We start from the raw sequence: 25,442 nt of genomic DNA, 5'->3' as shown, positions 1-25,442 counted from the left end.
GCACTTCTAACTAAATCCATCAGCTGAGCACTGGGCATAATTTTTTTTTCTTCCCCAAAACAATTAGTGTACTGAATTAATAAGTGACAACAGTGCCATCGAAGAGCATGCTTAAGACGAAATGTTTGAAGAAATTAAAGAAAAATCACTTTTTGTAAAATGTTTTAATCTTGTGTAATTTCCTAATCAAGGTCATTTCAATTTCAATGTCAAATTATGCAAAAGTGTGAAAATATTAATTATGTGTAATTAGAACACAAAAAAATTCTAACTACGAATTTTCAGGAGGAGTTTGGCATTTCATACACACACACAAATTAAATACACAAGTGAAGTATAAAAACATCTTTATACATACCTGCCATGATGTCAAACAGGAAGTGCACATGAGGTGACCACATGGCTCTATCTTAACATCTTTATCATTTTCGGCACAGATCTTACACAGCTGAAACGTGGAGCCCATCTCACAGTACAACTCATACTGCTCCTAAAAAGACCGAAAAAAGAGAGAAAAAAATGTGATGAAAAAGATCATATACAAAATCTGACATATAGCCTACCCAAACGTGCATCGGTTACTAACCTGTGTGACCTTAATGTGGTCGTGTGGGGTGGGTTCACACAGGCCTGTGAGATCTGGGTTATAACTGCGCCCATCTGGAAACAGATAACTACAGATGGAGAGAAAGACAGCAGAAAGAGAACAAGGTTAAGAGACTTGTCCTCATGTGCAACTGGTTCTGTGGCATCTCCATTGCTGTGCTGTGAAAGTGGGCCATCTCCCCAGCCCATCCAATCACAGCCAATGTCTGAACCGCTGCACATACAGCAGGGATCAAACCTCTCGGCTGGGGCAATCAGATGAAAGAGAACAGAGAGGGAGAGAGAGACGTCCAGACAAAATCTGCAGGGGGTTTTTCTGCATTTTCTGTGTTGGGAAGAATTCAGCAGAATGGTTTTAAACAGAATGGTTAAAATGTGTTAAATAGTGCCGACAGCAGTTACTGATGACTTAAAGCATAATCAAATTATCTTAAAAACCTACAGAATGCAAACAAATTAAATGACAGGAGTTAAAATTCTGTAGAAATCAGTTTCTTGTGCGCGCCTGGTGTCAGTCTTTTTGTGTGAAGAAAACAGAGTTGTGCATGCATATCAGATTCTTTATCTAAACAGAATTTGGAGAACATGGTACAGCTCAGATGGTGTGAGATTGGCGTGTGGCACTGGGCTGGGCAGACAAAGCCACAAAACCAGTAATGTGATGTGGTTCAGAGACAGCTGACACAGCAACAGTGACAGCTACATGCAGCTAAACCCACAAATGATGCCCTAAACAGACATAGCAGTAAGACACCTGCCAACAAAGAGAAAGGGGTGAACAGAGTGTGAGTGTGTGTGTGTGTGTGTGTCTGTGTGTGTTTGTGTTTGTTTACAATTTATCCGTACATATTGAGCAGAAAGGGTGCTTCACAGAAGAACTACAGGAGTTGATTCCAGGAAAATGGGACAAAATGAGCAGATCTGGACACAGGGTGCCAGAACCCTGTCTTTGGCCCATTCAATCAAACTTAGTCAGTTAATATTAAAATATGCACCACTGCTGGCTCAGATGCAGGAAATAATTACTTATATTTATGTAGAAAAAAAGCCAATCAATGCTCCTTGCAATCAATGCACTTAATAAAATTAAAAAGCAAATTGGTGCCAAACCTACAAACTGCACTTTTATGGTTTACTGCACAGCTGTTACCATTCTGGATTCAATTACTGATAAAAAAAATCATGTAAAGATAAAAACTATTGTGACAAGTTACAAAGTTTAATAGTTTGATAATGGAGACATGAGCACCATGGCTCAACATGCAGCAACCACTAGGCCTCTGATGTTTAGCCATGATGTCAAACAGGAAGTGCACATGAGGTGACCACATGGCTCTATCTTAACATCTTTATCATTTTCGGCACAGATCTTACACAGCTGAAACGTGGAGCCCATCTCACAGTACAACTCATACTGCTCCTAAAAAGACCGAAAAAAGAGAGAAAAAAATGTGATGAAAAAGATCATATACAAAATCTGACATATAGCCTACCCAAACGTGCATCGGTTACTAACCTGTGTGACCTTAATGTGGTCTTGTGGGGTGGGTTCACATAGGCCTGTGAGATCTGGGTTATAACTGCGCCCATCTGGAAACAGATAACTACAGATGGAGAGAAAGACAGCAGAAAGAGAACAAGGTTAAGAGACTTGTCCTCATGTGCAACTGGTTCTGTGGCATCTCCATTGCTGTGCTGTGAAAGTGGGCCATCTCCCCAGCCCATCCAATCACAGCCAATGTCTGAACCGCTGCACATACAGCAGGGATCAAACCTCTCGGCTGGGGCAATCAGATGAAAGAGAACAGAGAGGGAGAGAGAGACGTCCAGACAAAATCTGCAGGGGGTTTTTCTGCATTTTCTGTGTTGGGAAGAATTCAGCAGAATGGTTTTAAACAGAATGGTTAAAATGTGTTAAATAGTGCCGACAGCAGTTACTGATGACTTAAAGCATAATCAAATTATCTTAAAAACCTACAGAATGCAAACAAATTAAATGACAGGAGTTAAAATTCTGTAGAAATCAGTTTCTTGTGCGCGCCTGGTGTCAGTCTTTTTGTGTGAAGAAAACAGAGTTGTGCATGCATATCAGATTCTTTATCTAAACAGAATTTGGAGAACATGGTACAGCTCAGATGGTGTGAGATTGGCGTGTGGCACTGGGCTGGGCAGACAAAGCCACAAAACCAGTAATGTGATGTGGTTCAGAGACAGCTGACACAGCAACAGTGACAGCTACATGCAGCTAAACCCACAAATGATGCCCTAAACAGACATGCCAGTAAGACACCTGCCAACAAAGAGAAAGGGGTGAACAGAGTGTGAGTGTGTGTGTGTGTCTGTGTGTGTTTGTGTTTGTTTACAATTTATCCGTACATATTGAGCAGAAAGGGTGCTTCACAGAAGAACTACAGGAGTTGATTCCAGGAAAATGGGACAAAATGAGCAGATCTGGACACAGGGTGCCAGAACCCTGTCTTTGGCCCATTCAATCAAACTTAGTCAGTTAATATTAAAATATGCACCACTGCTGGCTCAGATGCAGGAAATAATTACTTATATTTATGTAGAAAAAAAGCCAATCAATGCTCCTTGCAATCAATGCACTTAATAAAATTAAAAAGCAAAGTGGTGCCAAACCTACAAACTGCACTTTTATGGTTTACTGCACAGCTGTTACCATTCTGGATTCAATTACTGATAAAAAAATCATGTAAAGATAAAAACTATTGTGACAAGTTACAAAGTTTAATAGTTTGATAATGGAGACATGAGCACCATGGCTCAACATGCAGCAACCACTAGGCCTCTGATGTTTATTTAATAGTTTAATCTGTATAGGTACTCACAAGCCTTCTCTGCATCCATCAATAAGTGCCTGGAACAGCGGCTTGTTATGTGGGATGGTCTGCAGGATGTTGCCATCACTGGTGACGTAGCCAATGGCCCACTGTCCTAACCGCGTACAGCTCAGCCTGAAGATGTAGCTGGGGACGGAGCGAGAGAGAAACCAACTGTAAAAAACCATAATGCACACCAAAACCACTGACAAATAACATGAGCACGAATTAGGTTATGTAAATAGAACACTTGTGTGCTTATCATTTGCATGAAAGCAGCAGGCTTGGGTCGATTATGTTAAAGAAAACATTTATTTGGGTAGAAACTGAAAACAATAGTGCATAAGTTTTGATATCCTAACAGAAATTATGAAATAATCAAAGGCTAGGAAAAACAATGGAGGGAAAAACACAACCATATGGATGACATTTACTTCTGCATGCCCCTTTACCAAGAAACGTAAGAGGAAAAGGAAACGAAAAGCACATTTTTGGAGTTATTCAAAGATGTCTCTTGGTTATGCAACTGCTGAACAACAAATTCAGCCAGGATTGAGAGACTAGCTGGTACCAGACTGAACCTTTCCATTCAGTATCCCACAGCATCAGGGTGGCACAGGCTGGCACTCAGGCCGGAAAAAGGGGGAAAAAATGTTTCTGACGGAGGAATGGAAGGAGAACAGGTTGACATTTCTCAGCAGGAGGTGGAAGAGTTTATACATGTGTCTTGCAGAATTCGATTTGCAATGATAAATGCTACTTCCTCGTGTGATGTCACAAACATCACAAACATGTGAATGAGATGGATCAAACAAAGGTTAGCAAGGCCAAAATAAGACAATTCGATGAGGTACATGCAACACTTCAACAAAAGTGACATTTTGCCATGTTTGAGCCACTATTTTGAGAAATCAGACCGCACACACTGATCCACCACAGGAAAAGGTCATGGCCTGATGTAAAGGATTGTTGCAGAATTTCTTGATTACATTAGAGTTATTTCTAATGCATCTGCTAGGGATAAATGGAGCTCTCTGTGTTAAATGTGATTAATCCCATAATGCTCCACTGTGCTGCTTTCATGCTGGACATGGAGCTTTTCATGCACAGGGGGAAAAAAATTGTACAGTCTTGACAATAACTCTTGTTAACACTCTTTCAACTCATCTCTCTGTCAGTCACTCTTTCTCCTCTCTCTTTTGTTTAATATGAGAGCTGCTACAGTATCTTTCCTTTTATGCTTTTAAAATGTACTATTGGCATAATTTATCATTTGACACTTTATTTATAGGCTAGGCAAATGCAGTACCTACACTGAAAAAAATTGGCTTCAAAGATTTTTTTTTATTGATTTGATATCAATTTTTACTTTGAAATCTGACCATAGATAAACCAAACCGCTCTGTCACAGGGCAGATCATAGTCTAAGAGACTCGTTTTTAGTCATAATTCACTTTTGAAAAAATGTCCATGCTAATAGAATGAATGGGGACTAAAGCTTTGAAGTAAAAAAAAAAAAAAAAAAAAAAAAAAAGTATGAAAAATTACCATTTAAATATTCTGAAGTCATATGACAGCTTTGTGTGGGAAATAGCTCAATTCAAAACATTTTCACTGAAATTTTCTCCTCCAGTGAGCTGTTAACCATTGACATATGGCAGTATATATATCGCTACCGTGGCATAAATTGTCAACCGCAACAGATTTTTTTTTATTCGGTGTATACCGCAACATGTAAATAAGTGGGTGTGGTTAACTCACATGCAGCACACGTGAGACTGAGATGCTGCCTTTTGTCAAAGAGACATGGTGAAAGATGAACGAATAGATCAGGAGGATCCACAAAGGATTCAATTTTCAAAAGAGTTGTTAATAATGTGATATTGTAGGAACAAAGGTGCAACAATCAGCCGCGAGAGCAATGCAGTGCAGCAGCCGGACAGTTTAGAGGAGCGCACAGGCTCACAACAGAGGAAGCATTATGAATTCAGCTTACCTGACTCCAAAAGTTCATATATCAATGTCATAACAAATAGAAATAGTCCTAATGTATATTTATCGACATCTTTCCACCTCTGATGTCTACAGTTAATTTTGACACACCAGAATCGCATTCAACGTGGACGCGAGTAGTACTATAACATAAAAAAATTTTTATTGAGATTTCAGTTTTTTTGCACGTTTTGGAGCTTTTCAGCCTCAGTCCTCATTTACTTTCATGCAACAAGGGTATTCTTCAAAAATAGACTTCCAGCTATCAGTTTTTGTTTCCTGGGGTAATTCAGCTTCCCACGGCTGGTTATTCTGCACTGTGGCACTGGGTAGAGAGGTTGTCATGGAAAGCAAACCAAGTCACCAACACCCTCCGAGTCATCACACACAAACACACACACAGATCATAAAAAGCTCCGGGCTGCTGTGACCACTGAGACAGCGAGTGTGTGTTTCCGCACTAATGAGCCCTGCCTCTCGTGTCACACTGCCCTGATAAAAAAAAAAACGGACATGAATATGACATCCGGCATGTCAAAAGCTTGATTTTGCCAGGTGACGGTCACGGGTAGATGCTCAGCGTGAAACACATATAGCCTCCTTGGGTGCTGCCATGACCTTCTCACCACACACACACACAGCTGCTGCTCCTCTTCAGTAGACTGGTATTTGCATACAGTTCTGCTCGACCACCCAGTGTCCTTGACTTGCTTCTGTTTGTTCAGCCACATCTCTCGAACCCACATCAGCATTTTATGGCTTCACTATTATCTTGCTGTTGCATTAAACGACTCTAACCAGTGTGTAATCATGCCTGCCATCTGGCTCTGGACCTCGGAGTTGTTTTGGCACAGATGCGATGCGGTTTCTCTAATCAGCTAATCCAAAAAGACTGGATTTAACTACCCCTGTCTCCCTGCGGCACTGCCCGGCACCCTTAGCGTACTGGTACGGTACAATCTAGGCTGCCAATGCAATGGTCAGGGGTTCATTTCCAGGTTACACTGATCTTAGATGCTAGACCAGTGCCTGCTAAATGACAAACAAGAGTCGGAGAGAAGCGCAGACAAAGAGCCTCCTGTAATAAGCTAACTGGAGAAAAACAGCTGGCTGGCCTGGCGCACCACGCAGCAGATGGTACGTCTATTACAGCCATCCAGTTACACATAGACTAGTCTGTACCTGCCAGGTTTGTTGATGTACTTCTGCAGACGTGCCTTTACTTCATCATACGTCAGAAAGGCCATGTAGCCTGGGTGTGTGACTGCCAGGAAATTCCAGTTCCTCAGGATTGAGCCCCACGGCTAGAGGAAAGAGAAAAGAATTAGAGAGAAAGGTAGTGGTTTTAGGAAGCGCGTAATCTGTAATACTGCAAAGAGCTCAGAAAACAGACGTCAGACTGGAGTGTGCCAGCATACAGTGCACTGCATTTTTACCACCTTTCAGACGATTAAATCAACAAAGCTGTGACACACCAACTAAACTAGGTGCACAACTGTTCCTTGAAGTTAGATTTACAATAATCATACAAAAAATAAATATCAAGTCACAGATAAAAATGCCTGACTGTTACACACTTTTCACACTAAACGTATAACAAATATATGATCAAAAGTGTTTTAGATTATACAATAATATGTATTATATAATTATAATTACATTATCTTTGCACTATTTATTTGAAAGAAGAACAGCACAAACATGTTTCAAACTAAACATTTAGCACACAAAACAAGTGTTTTAAATGATAAAATAATAAATGTGCTATTCAAAATGTCGACAAAAGTATTTGGACACCTACATCATAGTTAAAAATGAATGAATGTTGCATAAAACCTTTTTTTTATTTTTTTAAAGATCAAACCATGTGCAATTTATTTTGATGAAAACCACAAACACACTTCAAACTAAACATTTAACAAAAATAAGTGTTTTGAATTATAAACTAATAAATATGCTGTTTAAAATGAAGAAAACAAATATTTGGAAACTTTCTGGTTGTCAGAGGTTCATTGAACATGGTTATAGTTAATGCACAATGGTAATGGGGAAGTGGCTATATCCATTAAAAATCAAAAGAAAAGGGAAGTTACTGTAGTTCTAAGATCAACCATCATTTCTTTGCAGATGCTGTTTGTTTTGAATTGTATTTTCTAATGCAGGGGTTTGTGATTCTAAGGAATCCCAAATATGATGACCTGCTGCCTAAAATATAAAAATATCAGTATTTTCGTGTCACAAAAATGTGATAATTTAAAGATATCTTATTAAAAATTAAATAATTAAATATTAGCTAATTAAATAATTCGCTTTTATTTGGTCACTGCACTAAAGCCAAATTATTAAAATATTGAGAAACATTTACTTTTTATTAAGTTAATTTCTTAATGTTAACAAACATTCATTCTGATAGCCCTAAAAACAAATTTTATTACACATTTTCTGCAAACCTGCTAGTACCTTTTAATGGCCCCTGGACTGCAATTTGAAAACATAATACAATGACATTTAAACATTTTCAAGAGTAACTTAAAGGTCCAATACTTTTTGTCTCTTTGTACATTCTTAAACTCATCTTGACATATCAGAACTAAATGAAAAGCAGCTGGGACTCTTGATACATAAAAAATATGCCGTTTCCCATAACCAATCCAAACTTAAGCAATTCCCCAAAATCTGCAGCAGAGCTACAAAGAGACAGAATTTTGGATGTTTAAATGAGTAGGGTGTAGTTTTGTTGGCTTTGGCTGTAAGGTAGCGGGGGTCGTGTGTGGTGATTCAGCCGAGGAACATCACATGACGATTAGAAGCACGGCATGAGATAAAAACGTCACATTGCTCACCGATTGACTCGCATGCATAAACAAATCCACGCTAATGAAATGATGTGGGTCCTTCCAGCACATTTCTGGGAATTTGAGTATTTTTTTGCACCAAAGACTTGAGTAGGTAGACAAAAAAAGTAGGTGTTTTTCAGCCGATATGTAATAAGGCTTGTGCAAGCACAGGTTTGTAAGCATGTGTGTTGTGGTTAAGGATGAGGTGTGTTTTTCTAACTTAGGGATTCCTCTGCTTAAAACAAACCTCCCACTCGACACTCATTCGCAGAGGTGATCCCCAGTGTTAGCGCTATTTTCCATCAGACGTGATGACTACAAAACATTGAGACGTTTTTGATGTTTTCAATTTAAGCGTGGTTATCTGTGAGACATCTGTGTACACGGTTTCTCCTCCGAATGAGTTGATCGACCCACGCTGGAGTGAGAGAAAAACCAGGGTGATCCTTCTGTATCACTTTCGTTATTACGATTAGCTGCTTTTAGAAAGTAGTTGACATTTAAATGTTAGCTTGATATAAGCAGATCTAAATGGTGAGAATTCGAGAGAAATGGTCTTAAATGGAGCTGTGGGAGGTGAGGGGTTTAGGGGTTACCTGGAAAAGACGAGTAAAGATGTCGAACTCAAAGACGGAGATGTAGTCGTTGCAGGTGAGGTCGATGGTGGATTTCAGAGCCATGGCCTCCAACCCGGAGCTGATGGGGTGCACGTCGTGAAGGCACTGCCGGAACATTTTCCATGGCACTATTGTTCTGGAATCACACAAGCACAGACAAATGCACACTGGGATTAGACTTCCTTCTCGAAATACATCAAATAGATTTGGGCTGTAAACATGAACTAAATCAGACATTAAATCCTTCAGTCACTCGCCTGTGAAATTTAATGAAGAAAATGTGTTTGCCAGGTCATTGCTACAGTATTTGTGATGTGGTTGCTAGGGTGTTCTGGATGGTTGTTAGTGTGTTGCTATGCAGTTGCTTGGGAGTTTTGAGTGGTTGTGAGCATATTACTATGCAGTATGTCTGCGGTTGGTGTTCTGGGTAGCTGTTAGCATCTTGCTATGCAGTTTTTTTTTTTAATTATTATTATTATTATTATTATAGTTATTATTTCTTGCTATGCAGTTGTTAGGGTGATCCGAGTAGCTGTTTTGTTGCCATGTGGTTGCTAAGAATTTTTGGGTGGTTGTTAGCATGTTGCTATGCAGTTGCTTGGATGTTCTGAGTGGTTGTTATCTTGTTGCTATGTTGTTCTGAGCATAGATAAATATACGCAAATATCTTATTACTGGCTGTTTCAATAGGCCACTATATGCAAGCCGTCTGCCATATTGGAATGGTCAAGTGTCTCTAACCGTATATACATATATGAATATATGAGCAGATGATTTTGCTAAACTAACACAATACAAAAAGACAAAGCCCTTAGCGAAGATGAAATTTAAAAGTTACCATAGTTTAAAAACCTGTAATACGGAGTTAATAAAAATAAAAAACTCCTGTGAAAGTTTAATCACATTTCTTTGGAAATTTACATTTCTGTGGTTTTTACAACCAGAGGCTGTGCAATGTTGTGGCATCTCAGAAAACTCATTGATTTTTACTGTTAGTGATGACACATTAACCGTTCCAAGTTGATATAAAGCTGATATAATTTAATTTATTTTAATTCATATCCAAGACATTTTAAATAATTTGAAAATGGAATATGAGCAGATGATTTTGCTAAACTAACACAATACAAAAAGACAAAGCCCTTAGCTAAGATGAAATTTAAAAGTTACCATAGTTTAAAAACCTGTAATACGGAGTTAATAAAAATAAAAAACTCTTGTGAAAGTTTAATCACATTTCTTTGGAAATTTACATTTCTGTGGTTTTTACAACCAGAGGCTGTGCAATGTTGTGGCATCTCAGAAAACTCATTGATTTTTACTGTTAGTGATGACACATTAACCGTTCCAAGTTGATATAAAGCCGATATAATTTAATTTATTTTAATTCATATTCAAGACATTTTAAATAATTTGAAAATGGATTTAAAAAAAACGTGTAAAATAAACATACTTATACTCTAGAAGACAAAGTATTTTTCACAAATAAATAAATATTTAATAAAAATATAATTAAAAAGGAAGTAAACATTGTAACCAACAGGACACTCAGTATTCTGGTAAGTTTGTGTGCATTGGGAATCATATTTTTTCAGATATAGCCAAGGTAACACTCATTTTACATGCAGCACACAGTGAAAATGACATGAATATGACAGTGGGCAAATGCATAAAGAGCAGCATAATTTGAAATCAGTCACGAGTTTAAAGATTGTCGATCGTGCGTCTCCAGTGAAGCTGAACTCTCCTCCTGTCCGTATTCAATTCGCACGGACCATAGGACCGACTGTCACAGAACACGCAATCATGCAGGTCACATGCACACTTCACAAGATCTCACAGCTGGGTTCGACTAAGTTCGCAAGGTTTGTGAAATTAAATGTTCATTAGTCATTCAAAGATTTGTTTAAATTATATAAATGCGTATTTGCAAAATGCTGACGGCAAACGAGAAAGTATTATAATATATGCCTTTAATAATATTAAAGCAATCGTTATAATACTTTTTTGTATACATTTTAATTCCTTTGTTTAACAGTTCTATCTGATTATTAGATAGACTTCTATCCGTATTAGACAGAACTGAATGACAACAGTGAACAAGAGGGAGAATGTGAGCATTGTGTGCTCAGGCGCTGCCGCAGCTGTTCTCAGCGCCGTCAAAATAAAAGTCCCACCTCAAACACATCGGCCAAACAGAAAAACTTAACGGCCGATGCCGATATTTGATAAATGGCAGATATCGGCCGAGGCGATATATCGGTCGACCACTATTCTGAATAGTCGCAAGCATTGGGCTGTGTGGTTTCTATGGTGTTCTGAGTGGTTGTTAGCATGTTGCTATGTGGTTGGTGTGCTGAGTTGTTGTAAACATGTTGCTATGCAATTACTAGAATGTTCTGAGAGATTGGTAGTGTGTTGCTTGGTCCCACACATTAAGAACAACACGCTTGCCAGAATGACTAAGAACACTAGTTCTTACTGTATTCGTGCTTATGTCTGGTAACTCTTATTCACATACTGTAAAAATGTTGTACATATTCCTCTGGTGGTCTGTGACAGCCACAAAATGGAGGTTGAGGTAAATAGAAGAGCATGTGGAGAAAAGTGCCACTGACGCTCTGCTTCGACTCTAAAGAACACTTTCAAAAACACTGACCGTCACAAATTGACCAATAAACCCTTTCTGACACAAACACACACTTGGAAGGAGAAAAAGACAATATCAGAGCTTCTTAAAAACCTGTTCTCTTTTCTTGGTTAACACAGAAATCTTCACTTCAGGGTAATGGCACGTCGAGCAGTCACATCGTTCCTTCAGGTGAGACAACAAAAGAGACTTGTCACACTAATAACAGAGGATCTAGGCTACTGTTCTTCATTCTGACAATCTGACAGTGTCAGCCACCCTGAGAGAGCATTACCCATCATTCCTGTGACTTCTGTTGGCTGTTGTTTTTTAGAAAGCTTTGGACCAAAACCAGAAACATTCTGGTTTCGCAAGTAGCCCGAGTCTTTCAGGAAGTAAAAACGGTTCTGGATTAAAACACAAAAGTAATGACAGCGATAATGGATGAGGATCAGAGCCTGTTCATCAGGATAATAAAGAAAAGAAGTGAATTATCTGGATGTCAGAAACAATGGCATGGAAGAGCAGCTGGTTAATGAGGAAACATCAGCTTTGCTGATTCCTATTAGAAAGGGCAGTGGCCTGCTGGTTAATTTTCAACACGTAGTGAAACCTTTCTTACACGCACACACGTTTAACCAGTTATCTAAATGATGACTTCCTTTTTACTTCTATTGCACTTGAATAAAAGGTAATAATATTAAATTCCCTTCCTATATGATTCACTGGACTACTTGATTCTGATTGTGAATTTATTTTTGTATAATGACCACTTAACTATACATTTAATAGTTGTCCCAGGCCATTCTCATATAGAGGTTTATTTCGAATGCCAACACGTTTTTTAGAAGCAAATATTAGTAGATATTATATTTCTTATTTATTAATCATTCTTTCAATAAAATCAAATTTTTTAAAAGAAATTAATACTTTTATTCAGAAAGGATGCATAAAAATATTTATTTTTAATTTTCTTTATTAAAGAATGCTAAAAATGTATCACAGTTTCTTCAAAAATATTAAGATATAAAACATTAATAATAAGAAATGTTTCTTCAGTGCCAAATCAGCATATTATTATGATTTCTGAAGGATCATGTGACACTGAAGTAATGGTTGCGGAAAATTCAGCTTTGCATCACATGAGTAAATTACATTTGAAAATAAAATAGAAAACGATAATATTTCAAAACTGCTTTTACTGTATTTTTTAACAAATATAATGCAACCATGGTGGGCATAAGAGACAGAAATCTTAATAAAATCTGACCAACACTTTAAAGGTGCTGTTAAAATTTACTAGGTTTATCATGTAGAGGCAATTATAAGTTATTTGTAGGTTGATTTCTCTAAGCTTTATCATCTCAGCATTCAAACCCATTTCCATTAAAATATTTATTTTTAATTTTCTTTATTAAAGAATGCTAAAAATGTATCACAGTTTCTTCAAAAATATTAAGATATAAAACATTAATAATAAGAAATGTTTCTTCAGTGCCAAATCAGCATATTATTATGATTTCTGAAGGATCATGTGACACTGAAGTAATGGTTGCGGAAAATTCAGCTTTGCATCACATGAGTAAATTACATTTGAAAATAAAATAGAAAACGATAATATTTCAAAACTGCTTTTACTGTATTTTTTAACAAATATAATGCAACCATGGTGGGCATAAGAGACAGAAATCTTAATAAAATCTGACCAACACTTTAAAGGTGCTGTTCAGTGTTTTCCATGTTAAAATTTACTAGGTTTATCATGTAGAGGCAATTATAAGTTATTTGTAGGTTGATTTCTCTAAGCTTTATCATCTCAGCATTCAAACCCATTTCCATCATGTCATGAGTTCTGCAAATTATGCATCTTCAGCATGATTACACTGCAGTTCAGCATGGAATTGACCACTTTTTCCAGAGCAAATTTGTGTTTTGCATTTGTATTAATCAGCAACCACAGCAAAATAGCGCAAAAGTGGTGATGCATCACCAGGAATAAGGAAACTCGTTCTAGCCTCTGATAAACTTCCAAACGATGCAGTAAAGAGAGCAAAGAATTAATCTGATGAGTTTACTGAAAGGTAAAGAAATAAATGGCTCATAAATACCATACGCATCCAAGTCGGCAATATTGAGGTTTACAAGTAATTTTTCTACAAGTGATCCTTCTTTTCCTCATTACACTGTCTACTTGTAGCTGGACGGGAGAGCTGAGCTTAGTTCTGTGATGGACAGATGAAAAAAGACAAGATCTAGTTTAATTACATTTATTATAATAGCTGACCCCTTAATTAAGGAAGACTTTTTAAATGGGCCGAGGGCATTCTCTCAATGGACTACACAAAAGGAAGCTCATTAAGGACCCTGTCCTTGCCAATTACTGTAGCAGGACAGGTACAGACATACACATAATACCATCATACTAATAAATAACAGAACAAAGAAGTGGAGTCAGAGCGAGGCAGGTCACGAGGCAGCAGAACTATTTTCACATCTATTCAAACAGGCTCCAAAAAGCCTCCACAAAGTCATGTTGTCCGTTAAGAGAAACAAACTGGGTAAAATTCTGAATCTGAGTGCTTGCAGTGGGGCGATTTGGTTGTGTGATAATCCCCTGTGCTATCAGAAGAAAATCAGCAAGTGCATTATTTTAATTCACTAAACAGCTGCCGCCCGATTAAGACAGAAAACAGGCAGCTCAGCCAATGGCCTTCAGTGTTGCCACAGGAAACCTTATTGCTCCTATTGGCCCATGGCCACTAACGACATTTAAATGAGAGATTGAAATGGATTTGAGTCTCGGAGGACAGAAGGGAGTTTAATAAGGAAAATTAGCTTGAAAACAATCTCTCCTCAACCCGTCAGTCAGCGAAACAACGGGCCAATAATATGAACTGATAATGAGGAAACAGTGAGCAAGACTTCCTGTTGCTACTGCAGAGGAACATAGATCTTATTTTTCCCTCATTATATCATCTGCATATCAAATACTGCACGCCTATTGCATCTGTGTCTGGGTGGGGTTAGTCTACACATCATAGTCTATGCTAGACCCTAGGACTGAGAGCTGAAACTGATCTGAAAAAAGATGAGACTTCACATTTATTCCATTCTATGGTTACTTTGAGTAAAATCATTATATTCCATTATCAAGAGACCACAAAGACAGAAGGAGAGAGAGAGAACTTATAAGGTCTGATATTATCTTTCTAATCTCAGAGCAATCTGCTAGATGAATTACATTACATTTTTTACACAATAATGCTTATGGTCTAAATATCAGGTATATATACACACATAGTGGGGTCCAAAAGTCTGAGTTCATTAGTGAAAATGCATCATCTTTTTTGCATTTTCTTCCTTCAAAAGACATAAATGACATGATGATAATTTTTTGTCTTATCTAATAATTTATTCAAAACTACATTGAATATGCAATTCACAACTAATTCTATGATGACCATTTTTTTTCTCTGTTATTTCAAAAATGAATTAAGTCAAAAATGCAGGGTGATGCAACCGTCCTGATAACATAATGAAGAAAAAGAAGCCTCATTAAAATAATAAAGGTCTTGAAAAGAAAAAGTTGTCATAATATTTGATTATTATTTCTTAGTAAGAAATGTACATTACTGTTCAAAAGTTTGGGTTCAGTAAGATTTAATGCTTTTGAAAGTAGTCTCTTATTCTCACCAAGGCTGCATTTATTTGATCAAAAATACAATAAAAACACTAATATTGTGAAACTACTTAAAACAATTGTTTACTATTTTTTTATATTTAAAAATTGTATTTATTCCTATAATGGCAACGCTGATTTTGCAGCAGCCAAAACTACTGTACTTCACTGCTTTTTAATATTTGAAAAAACAGTCAACCAAATCAAACCCATTTGGGCAATTAAACTTCGAACTTGAAATTTTTTTTTACAGTAGATTTTTCTTGACCAGTATTATTTGCCACTGAACGTTAATTTACAAATAAAATTTTCAAGATTACATTTCATCAAGTTAATTGAACTTCACAAGTTTGTGTAAAACTCTGAGGCAAGAACATCTGACCAAGTTCCAACGATCAGTGTCACAAATGTACTTATTTGATTAGTGAATCTGAAATATTTCTCATTTGTTACAACTTTTCAAAATTCTCAAACCCCGACTTTTCAACCAGACTTTTAGAACTGAGCATGTTAAACAAGTTCATTAATCGTGTCTCAATACACAAAACACGCACAGACATGCATATATGGGTTCGCTGAGCAGCTAACTCTGCAGGCTACAGATTTGAGCTCTAGTGCTCACTGGATTGATTGCTTAAGGATGCTGAGCTTTCTATTTCCACACAGAGCGAGAGAAACAGAGATAGAACAGCTGAAGGAAGGCTGCTCTACTTCTCGTATCAATGACTCATGCACACTTCCTCTGTACAGAGCGGGAAGTAGACCTTTATAATAAATCTATAATATATCAGAGCGGTAACTAGATACACACTAGAGACTGCGCCGGTCTTTTCCCGTCTCTCAATCTCTCTTGCTCTTCCTCTCTTGCATAGCTGATCACACCTGCCCCATTATGAGGCCTTTCCGTCTCTAACACGGCCTGTGTCCATGCACACGTTCACACTTCCTTTAACTCTCCGATTTATTGGATCAAACAGAAGATAAAATACACAGCAGCCACAGAGATTGCAAATGAATTAAACATGACAATCTGCAAATGGACAACACTATTAAAGATCTAGAGAGATCTGCACTCAGACGGCCTGAGCGCCGTGCTTAGAATGGAAATCAGCTTAATTCCACGTTATTATAAAAAAAAATTCTACTATCAGAGAAAGCAATTAAAATAACCTCACAGTAAAATAATAACTCTTTAAGAAAAACTCATAGAATCAAAATTAAAGTCTCTTACAGCAACAATGTTCACAGCAACACATAACACACAAGATGCACAGCCACTGCACTAAAAATATCATGACTATTTTTGTTAAGTGTCATCAAGATATTATTGAATGCTTGAATCTGACTGATTTACGAACATTCTAAGATGTGCAATTATTTTCAGAGAAACACATGGCTAAAGTAGCTCCAGGCAGGTCTTGACCGCATTACATGTTCATATCACTTTGCCAAATGATTTCCGTTATTTCAAAAGGTACTTACAACAGCAAAAGAACCAAAACCCACAATGAAACTGACCAATGACTGACTCTCTCCATCTCTCTGTCTCTCTCATGAATGTCTTGAAATACAACTTCTGAACAATATCTTGAGGTGTGGTAACTTTAGTATAAGTGGAATAACTGATTCAGGTCTGTTGAAATATTAGAAAATAATGCACACTCAAGGTGTAACGGCCATTATATTATATTATATTTAGGGCTGTCATCGTTAACGCATGCGATTAATTTTACAATCCTTAAAATAATTTAACGCAATTAACGCAAAATTACTGGAGCACAATTTCTATTCTAACCCTTTAATCCAATTTTGCTTCTCTGCTTGCGATCAGATCATTTTAAGCTGCTAAACTCCGGGAAAGTTTTCAGTCCAATGATCCAGTAAGCGTATGCATTCAAACAATCCGTCCAAAACAGCGCTAATATAAAGGAAACCAGGCTGATTACATCGGAGATTGCAGAGAGAACAGAGTGTCGTGTTGCATTTTAAGTGAATTATTCATTCCAGTGTGTTTCGCTTTAAAACACAAGCTCTGTCATATTAAAATGAAGTCTGAATAATGCAGACCAAAACTGTAATAATATCAAATTCTGTAAATTTTTCCTTTTTCATCATTTATTTTACATTTTATTGTGGGTTTTATTTATTATTATTCTATTTTTCATGGACCACTTAGAATACCCTGAGGTCCCCGGATCCCTGAACGATCCAAACTGACTTGCATGAACATTTACAGCGTTATCTCTTTCTCTATCTATATTTACATGCTGGCAGTAAGACTGGGCAAAATGGCCAAAAAAAATCATATCTCAGTATTTTTTGTATCTATATATTTGTATGTATGTAGGTATATATATATATATGTTATTTTATTTATTTATTTATTTATTTTACATCCTGCCCAATATTGTCCAAGGAAACAATGTTTATATTAAAGGCAATGAAAACAAATATAGTGAAAGTAGGCTATGCTATCCATTATGTGCAAAAAAGGGGCTAAAATCACATTTCATTCTAACATTGTAATATTACAATCTAAAAACAATGCTTTTTAAAGCAGAAGTTCAATTCACTAAACTAAAAATGAATGTAAATAAACACAAGAGCACAGATTAATTGCATTATATTTTTATTACCCCATTACTGCTATCTGCTATCATAAAATACACTTACTTGTAGGTTTAAATTCTACATATGACACAATTATTGTGCTCCTATTCCATTGCGCACCGTCAGTTTGGTGTACATGCGTGCGACAGTGCTCGTTCACTGAAGTCTGTGAAGTTTACTGGAGAATCGCATGCAGAAGGCTCCTGACAGCAACATGGAAATATTTACATGACTTTATATATATATGGAGAATATACCTGTGAAATGTAAGTTCAGAGGAAAGCAGCACATCTCAAACACATTAAACACCGCAAATCTGTCAGCAGCACATGAGTCTGTCAGAGTATCTAACAAGCTGCTTTAAACTATATGTGTAAACTATATCTTACCAGTTATTTTAAAGCCCTTAATATAAAGCATGTCTCATGTTTAGGACAAAATGGATTATGCACTTTCCCCGCAGGAGCTCACTCTATGTCCTCTGCTATTATTCAGATGTGCTCGTATCAAACTACTGTATATCAGTATAAATGGTATTGCCCAGCCCTAGCTGGCAGTACAGCAAAATGAAACACTTTTCCAGCAAACAAGGAATCTCATATTCCAGCATTAAGAGGCAGAAGACCCCTAATGCTCTTAATTAGCCTGAAAAAAGTGGGGCAGTCGTGGCCTAATGGTTAGAGAGTCAGAGTTCGAGTCCCAGTACTGGCAGGAATTGTAGGTTGGGGAGTAAATGTATAGCGCTCTCTTCCACCCTCAATACCACGGCTGAGGTGTGTTCATGGTGTGTGTGTGTGTAAACATTAAATGTAGAGCACAAATTCCAAGTATGGGACACCATACTTGGCCACATATCACTTTTTTCACTTAAAAAAAAAAAATCAACTAACCAGTGACCTCTCAAATGCTGACTAGAGCAGTAAGGAAAGCCATCACCGTGTCTGGTTTAGTGTGCAGATGTATGCTAAATCACAGGCCTGGCTCAAGAGCAGCACTTGCTGCTAAATGGAGAAGAGAAAAGGCATTTCTCCATGACAAAGAGCTTTAATTGATTGGAGCTGTAATGAAACGGGGAAAGAAAAGATCTGATTTGGCAGATGCATCTTGAAATGAGAAGAAAACTGTTCAAACTTACTTTTCGCCAAAAGACCTTCTCCAAAATTCGGCGGCGTCGGCCTTGGTAATGCGGAATGTGTCTCCTTGGAGCTGTCCACCTGGAAAGATGGCTTTGATCTCAGCCAACATGTGACTGAAGATCAGCGAGAGCTTGGTGAGATTCCGTCTGCAAGAGAATGAGACGAACAAAGGCGAGAGCACAGGGTCAGTACATTAAACAGACAGGAAATCAGCAGTCAATGCAAGTGTACACACAGAGAGAAAAGTGAACTCTCAGCATTCTCTATTGAGTGAGTTTCTTGTCCTTGAGCTTGTCTGGAAGTTAATGTGCCATACGCGTCTCCCTACAAACAGCATGAGGATACAGTGCAATCTGATGCACACAGTCTGAAGGGCATGTCGGAGCCACACCAGGAACCAAACGCTCACTGGACTCCGGCCAACAGAACAGAGATGATATATATATTATTTTGTTCGATTAAAAAAATTATAACATATATTTTAATTAAAAAATATATATATTTTTACCTTTTAAATATAAAAAGTAAAAATCCTATAAATTTGTTTATGTATATGTTGCAATAAAAATGATCAAATGAATACAATTTGTATTAATACAATTGAAGCACCGTTTGTAAACTTACAAACCTACAACCAATGACTATAAATCAAGAGGTTTATATTATACAATTGCTGGTTTTATGTCAAATCGCAATGTTCCATGGGTTTGTACTTCATTTATATATTTCATTAATTACATAAGTGGGATGCAGGTAATGATTCTGATTCTCATACTAATTGTTCTTCAATCTTTTTATGGAATCATTTGAACTGGTTCACAAAAAAAATGCTCAAATCATTTGATCCAATTCCTTATGCTATTCTTTCATACTTCAAACATACATGCAATATCAGTTGCTTTAAAACTTATAGTAGTCCTTTTCCTATTTCTTATGTTAACCTTGAGCATCTTTACTTTTACACATGGGACTTTTGGGTAATTTATAGTACAGTGCAGCAGACATGCAAACAAATATAATGAGTTACACCATCTTTAGGTACCACGAGTCATTAAGACTTTCAAAGTTGTGGCTCAAAGTGACTTTTCTCATAATGCCTTGTGGCTGGCAGACAGGGACTTCAACCCTCAGGGGCTTGTCCCCTTCCTCCCCTGTGCTGTTCTCCTGTGGGATTAGAGCGGGCAGATAACCCACCTTTCAGAACAACCTTTCAGGTTGCACTCAATTACGCAGGGCCACTCAGCCCGAGGGAGGTCAAGAGGAACCGGGCTGCAAGCGGTAGATAACTAGCCTCTCGGAGGCACAACAAACACACACCAACTTTCAGGATTCAGAGTGGTGTTTTGTAAAGCAGCAATTGGGCACCTGCAGCTCCCAGGAGTGTTGCCGAAATTCTGGCCCAACGCTCTGCACAAACAATTTCTTTCACCGGTGTCACATTTGCATTTCTTGTCTAAATCAGGCTGTATTTTGAGACCCATTAATTAGTGTGCTACATCACCATAGCTTCCTGTCAAAACATAACTGTGACAAAGCAATTAGCACGTTAGCAGTGAAGCAGAACCGGTGGGAAAAGGGAGAAACTGGCAGATGAGAACCGGAGGTCAAATATGGAGGTGTATTTTACTTCAGAATCCTGATTATTCAGAGTTGTTATAAAGCACTGGTCATAATCACAGCTCATCTGGTGTCACATTTGCATTTCTTGTCTAAATCAGGCTGTATTTTGAGACCCATTAATTAGTGTGCTACATCACCGTAGCTTCCTGTCAAAACATAACTGTGACAAAGCAATTAGCACGTTAGCAGTGAAGCAGAACCGGTGGGAAAAGGGAGAAACTGGCAGATGAGAACCGGAGGTCAAATATGGAGGTGTATTTTACTTCAGAATCCTGATTATTCAGAGTTGTTATAAAGCACTGGTCATAATCACAGCTCACAACTGTCAGTGATTAACCGGTGTGAAAAAACTTTCTTAGATCTAAGTGGTATTCGCCTCGGATATAGGCAATAAAACTCTTTTCACCCTAACTTAGCCGAAGGGATCCTTTTATTTCGTTATAAGTCTCTGATGAACCCACCAGAGAACATTTCTCTCCATAAACTTCAGTTCAGTTAATACCTCGAAGTCTTCGAGTTTTCAATACGGTGAGTCACTGCTCATTTTATCATCCCGTTTAATGCAGTAATACTGAAACTGCTGAGGGATTCATATATATTAGGTCTCAGTCTGGAGAAAGGCAAGCTCAACTAAAACAGTCCAGCTGGGCTGACTCTGGGCTTGCTTTTTATTAGTAATGAAAAATAAATAAATAATACACATTCAAATTTTGGGAGTCAGTTTTTTTTTCTTTTAAAAGAAATTATTAATTTTCTTCAGCAACAATTAAATAAAGTAACAGTAAAGACGTGTGTAATGTTACAAAAATATTTCTTTTTTTGTTTTCTCCCTCTTTCTTCCATACTACTTTGTAATGCTAACAAGGTTATATGCAGTACAGACTGATAACATGTCACACGCTAGCCACAAAGCCAGGGAGAAGACAGTGTACCTTTGAGGACACTGAGTGACGGATGCACAGAGAGAGTTAATCCTAGTACAGAAGCTTGTCCTGAGGCAGAAGAAATTGAATTTAAGACAGAACAATAATCTCGGCCCTACAGGCAACTAACGTATGCTAATTCTCTCTCCGCTGCTGGGGTGGATGAGGGTTTTTTTATGTGCCTCACCTCTTATCGACAGGAGCGGGGGTACGCTTGAACAGAGCCAGGACTCCATAGGACACATCGCTACCTCACACAACACCACAGCTCAGTGGGATATGGCTGGAGCTTAATCTGGGATATGTAAAATTACTCTGCAAGTAATTTACAAAACAGCTACATGGGCAAAAATATGTTGGAAATGACAGAAAGAACAGTATATTCTAGAAACCTATTTCTCTTTAAAATTGTAATTTCTCCTTAGTCGTTTTAGAGTCCCATGTAACTAGACACCACCAAGAAGCTATAGGGTGATTGGAATGGTTGATCCAAGGTGTGCCAACTTTTTTCTATTTTCATTAACAGTTGACCCAAGATAAGTCTGCAGATATGATTCGACTCCCATCTTTAATGCAAGTCTATGAGATGTATCCTCTGCCAGGTGAAAATAATATGTCTGATCGCTTAGAAAAGTAATAACATATATTTATCTTCAAAAAACCACATGATTTGAGGTATCATTTATGTGCATAGTGCAGAATAGTGAATAATAATAATAATAATAATAATAATAGTGATGCTTGCCTTAGAAAACACCACAAAACAAAGAGACTACACATATGTGCTTATTAAGGGAGATTGCTAAAGGGAAAGGAACAGAAATTGTGATTCTGGGCTCACATAAGAACCATGTGACTGGTCTAAAATCATTCAAAAATCTGAAAAATAAAAAAATTTATAAAAAAAAATAAAATAAAATAAAATAAAAAAATAAAAATAAAATAAAATAAAATATGCATTCAGCTTAATTATTGCATTATGCATGCTGCTCTACTGCATTACAATTCCTGCTGTTTCACGACGTTGCTCTCTTAGTGGTCAGACCAGAGAGTCAGACTTCCTAACACCATCTCGGTGAACTCTCCAAACCCTCAGTGCTTCCTGTGTGTGCTTTGTGAACCGGATGACTCCTGCCTTTCTGAATGAAACCCCATAAAACATCATATATTTTTGGGAGATGGAGGATGACAGTGCTGTATTTGAACACAGATGATTTTATGGTAATTGCAGATAATGGTAGAGTGCTGGGGTTGGGGTTCATCCGAGCTCATCTTGAGAGGAGGGGAAAAACTGTGAAATTACTCTGGAGAGCTTTTATTTTCAGCCTTCAATTACATTCAAGCAATCTGTCTGGATTTTCAGTCAAAACCTCTAATAACCACCCCCCCAAACACACACACACGCATAGTGTTGCAGCTCAGAATGGTGCCACGTGTCTGCTGTTGAGTGGTTCAGTGAGGGATGCATGTTTCCATTTGCTGCATTTTTGCTTCTCTATATCCAGAATGTCCCGAAAGGAAGCATGAAGCAAGTTTGCAGGTCTTAAAGAGTTTTTGTACGAGAGGTCACATCTAATCGGTAAGCTCCTAAATTCTATCATACTCCAACGTCGCGTTAAAAGGCCACCGGAGCCCAGCGGGAATTGACCTCTGTGAGGAAAGTCAGTCGATACTCACACATTATTGACAGATTGCAAAATGAACCATGGTTCACAATGACTGTTATTATATTCCAATCCCGCTGGAATACAAGAGAAATATCCCTTAAATAATGTTTTCTTCAACATCTATGACTACAAGGCTATTTCAAAACACAATCGTTTTTAGCTCATAAAAAACATCAGGCCTATGCCATTAGTGTTAATGAAGTGTGATCACGTAAAGTACTTCATTGCAGTTGGGTCTAAAGGTCCTCATCAGGGAGTGTCAAGTGTAGGGTCATAAAGGTAATTTCAGTACTGAACTATTACTTGCACATGTGATGGCTGTGCAGAGACCAGGCATTGATTTGATTAACAGCCTAAGCATTACAGCAAAGAGAAAGCAACAGCTAGAGAGAGATAGAGAGATAGAGAGAGAGAGAGAGAGAGACCTCCAACCAGCCCATTCAAGCACCTATCATGCTTTCTGGAAACTCTAGAGACTGAGTCACTTTAAAGAGGCATTTTACATGTGTTATTGTGCTGCAAAACAGCTGAGAAAGAGAAAATATCAGAAACAATATGAAATATTATTAAAATGTAATATAACTGTTTGCTATTTTAACACATTTTAAAGTGTATTGTATTCCTGTGATGGTAAAGCTGAATTTTCAGCAGCCATTACTCCAGTATTCAATGTCACATGATGCTTCAGAAATTATTCTAACATGCTGATTTGGTTAAAATATTAACACTGCTTATTATTATCAATGTTAAAAACAGTTGCACTGTGTAATTTTTGTGGAAAAGTTTATGTTTTTTCAGGATTCTTTGATTAACAGAAAATAAAATATTAAATAAAAATATTTTATAACATTATAAATGTCTTTACTGTCCCTCTGTTTTGATTTAATGGGTCCTTGCTGAATAAAAGTGTTAATTTCTCTTTAAAAAATTATTGAACCCAAAATTCTGAATGGTAAATATATAAACTTAAGATCCCTAGGTTCAGAGGAGGGCCATTCTATGAGTATCATGCCCACTATAACTATAGATCAATCTCAATCTGCAACACACAACCCTGCAAACACCTCAAGCACAGTGCAGTTGATGCCCTAGAAGGCGTGTGTGGTTCAGAGGCACGTGGAAGCACCTGTCACGTCTAACGGCCGGCGTGACATTCTCCTATGCTTCCTGACACCTGTAGGACTCATCGGTGCTTGCTATTGTCTTTCACTTTTTGTTGACCTACATTCACACACCCTCCTCCATAAATACTGTCATTACGTCAGTCAGCTGTCAGTCAGAAAACAGCATATAGCGGATGACATGTAATCGATACACCGAAGAGTTTTCCAACATTCCAACTGCATGAAAAAAGGGCACTTGCACCCTTTTCTTGTTGGAGCCACGGCCTAGTGGTTAGTGTCAGTTGTGGGTAAGGTACCAATATTTAAAATAAATTGTGTGTATATATTAAAGAAGCAATAAGAAAAAGTACAACAACAATACAATAAAAGCACAATACAATAAAAACAGCAGTATATAACTAACTATTTTCACTGAATCAGACTTCAATGCTACAAGCCACACTGGGCTGAATACAGACAGCTGAATTTTGAATCCATGAATAAAAAAATGGTTTATTCACATGAACGGTCCAAACTGATTAACTCATTGACTCGGACTTTAAAATTGAATTGGATTTCCAATGTTATATACAGAAGAGAGAAACGAAGGACGTCTTATGATATCATGTTTAATTATTGCCTCAACAGAAACCACAAAAGTGCAACTACTTTAGTCAGTTGCTCGTTTACAGAACAGAGCAATTTCAGTTGCAAAAACTGTGCTTTAGCCAAAGAGAATTGAATGGTAATCAGTGTTAAATTCTGCCTTTTTGTCCTGCTTTTATCTGAAAGCTATCTGAAGAAGTGAAGCCACCAGGCCAGCGACATGACTCGCCAATAAAACACCTGGCAGCCTGCTCCGCAGCAGGACCGGCCCCGAGCGAGAGAGTGAGTGCGGTAATAGCGGCAGGACCCCTCTGAGCTGGAGAACAGATGAGATTTCTATCAGGACCTCCTGCTGCAGGCCAATCTGCCACACACTCACAAACATTACTGGCAACACCCATACACAAATCACTATGAATTATTAAAGCCGTCAACAATCATTTTGCAGAGGAACTGACAAATAAGCCTGTCCATTACCCAAGTACGCCTGTCTGTTCTTCTTCTAAACAGCTGAACCTTGAAGTGGTCTTCTAGTGTCTATAATGAGGAATAGGGGAGGATACCGGAAGGAGAGACT

The 25,442-nt window shown here is 37.7% G+C and overlaps 1 protein-coding gene across 1 annotated transcript in view; it reads right to left on the bottom strand.

The window, feature by feature from the left end:
- Nucleotides 1–25,442, bottom strand: part of LOC107576804 (E3 ubiquitin-protein ligase CBL-B-like) — a 64,349-nt gene that overhangs the window by 15,007 nt on the left and 23,900 nt on the right. The window contains exons 4-9 of the mRNA XM_016262939.1: nucleotides 18,946–19,092; nucleotides 8,872–9,028; nucleotides 6,621–6,742; nucleotides 3,456–3,593; nucleotides 587–674; nucleotides 359–490 (exon numbers count right to left, since the gene is read on the bottom strand). Of these exons, the coding sequence (XP_016118425.1) occupies nucleotides 359–490; nucleotides 587–674; nucleotides 3,456–3,593; nucleotides 6,621–6,742; nucleotides 8,872–9,028; nucleotides 18,946–19,092 (784 nt within the window). The remainder of the gene's footprint in view (nucleotides 1–358; nucleotides 491–586; nucleotides 675–3,455; nucleotides 3,594–6,620; nucleotides 6,743–8,871; nucleotides 9,029–18,945; nucleotides 19,093–25,442) is intronic.

This window comes from Sinocyclocheilus grahami, unplaced genomic scaffold (genome assembly GCF_001515645.1).
Source record: "Sinocyclocheilus grahami isolate Dianchi unplaced genomic scaffold, SAMN03320097.WGS_v1.1 scaffold32.1, whole genome shotgun sequence".
Taxonomy (NCBI): Eukaryota; Metazoa; Chordata; class Actinopteri; order Cypriniformes; family Cyprinidae; genus Sinocyclocheilus; species Sinocyclocheilus grahami.
This window is presented reverse-complemented; position numbering and strand designations above follow the sequence as displayed.